Source organism: Carcharodon carcharias, chromosome 31 (assembly GCF_017639515.1).
Source record: "Carcharodon carcharias isolate sCarCar2 chromosome 31, sCarCar2.pri, whole genome shotgun sequence".
Lineage (NCBI taxonomy): Eukaryota > Metazoa > Chordata > Chondrichthyes > Lamniformes > Lamnidae > Carcharodon > Carcharodon carcharias.
Window position 1 is genome coordinate 26,119,235 of NC_054497.1, and position 1,547 is coordinate 26,120,781.

Here is a 1,547-nt window from a genome sequence, read left to right on the forward strand (position 1 = left end):
AGACCCCAGACTCCCCCCCCCCCAGACCACCCAGACCCCAGACTCCCCCCCCCCCAGACCACCCAGACCCCAGACTCCCCCCCAGACCTCAGACTCTCACCCAGACTCCCCCCAGACGCCAGACTCTGCCCCCCCAGACCACCTAGACTCCGCCCCCTCAGACCAGCCAGACCCCAGACTCCCCCGCCAGACTCTCACCCAGACACCAGACTCCACCCAGACCCCCACCCCCAGACCACCCAGACTCCCCCCCCCAGACCCCACCCCCAGACCACCCAGACTTCCCCCAGACCACCCAGACTCCCCCCAGACCACCCAGACTCCCCCTCCAGACCACCCAGACCCCAGACTCTCCCCCAGTCCACCCAGACTCCCCCCCCCCCAGACGCCAGACTCCCCCCCAGACTCCAACCCCCCCAGACCACCCAGACCCCCACCCCCCCACCCAGGACGCAGCCATGACCGAGAACTCCGCCCCGGCCGCCCCCAAGGCCAAGCGCGCCAAGGCGGCCAAGAAGGCCCCGGACCGCCCCAAGTACACCGACATGATCACCGCCGCCATCAAGGCTCTCCACAGCCGCGGCGGCGTGTCCCGCCAGGCCATCCAGAAGTACATCACCGGCAAGTACCGGGTGGGCGACAACGCCAACGTCCAGGTCAAGATGGCCCTGAAGAAGCTGGTCCACAACGGCACCATCAAGCAGACCAAGGGGTTCGGCGTCTCAGGCTCCTTCCGGCTGGCCAAGGGCGACGAGCCCAAGAAGGCGGTGAGGAAGGCGGCCCGCTCGCCCAGGAAGGCGGGCGCGGCCCCCAGGAAGGCGGCCAAGGCGACGGCCAAGCCGAAGAAGGCCAAAGTGGAGAAGAAGAAAGCCAAGACGCCGAAGAAGAAGGTGGCCACACCCAAAAAGACCAAGAAGGCAAAACCAGCAAAAGCCAAGGCCAAGACCAAGAAGAAATCCAACAGCCAGAAACCTAAAGGGAAGAAAGCCAGGAAGTGATCGCCGTCGCTCCATGAAAACGTGGACTGGTCTTTGGGTTTCCATTTTAATTCTCTGGAAACTTTGTGTACATACAGTTTAAATTTTTTTTTGAATTCAATGAGGAGACTTTTTATTTTGTCAGCAGCTCTTTGTGTCTTACGCTTGAAAAGGAGTGGATGCAGTAATCATGCGTTCGAAATGGTCACTTCAAGACTGCGGACAAGCAAATTAACTGTTGTGCATTGCTATGGTTAACCTTTGCTCAGAACTGTCCCAGCTTTGTGTGACTGCCCTGTTGAGGAGTGGGCAGTACACGTATGTGTGTGTGTGTGTGTGTGTGTGTGTGTGTGCGCGTGTGTATACAGTGCTTCTAGTCCTGAAGGAAGGTGTAAATCCACATCCAATTGCTGAGGAAAGCCAGACTCTACTAATGGACAACTCATTTGCCGATCACAGCAGTTAATTGCATAGTCCAGCATTTTAGTTTCCAAATACTTTATGCAAGGGATTTGTTTTCGACTTTTAAAACAGCCTAGAACTGCACTGCTAATTTCTGAAAATTCGGTT

General features: G+C 57.8%; 1 protein-coding gene across 1 annotated transcript; it reads left to right on the plus strand.

The window, feature by feature from the left end:
* Positions 1-440: 440 nt before the first annotated feature.
* LOC121271526 (histone H1.0-like) lies at positions 441-1,149 on the plus strand. The gene has a single exon (XM_041177507.1). The coding sequence runs from the start codon at positions 459-461 to the stop codon at positions 996-998; it is 540 nt and encodes a 179-aa protein (XP_041033441.1). The 5' UTR covers positions 441-458; the 3' UTR covers positions 999-1,149.
* The last annotated feature ends 398 nt before the right edge of the window (positions 1,150-1,547 follow it).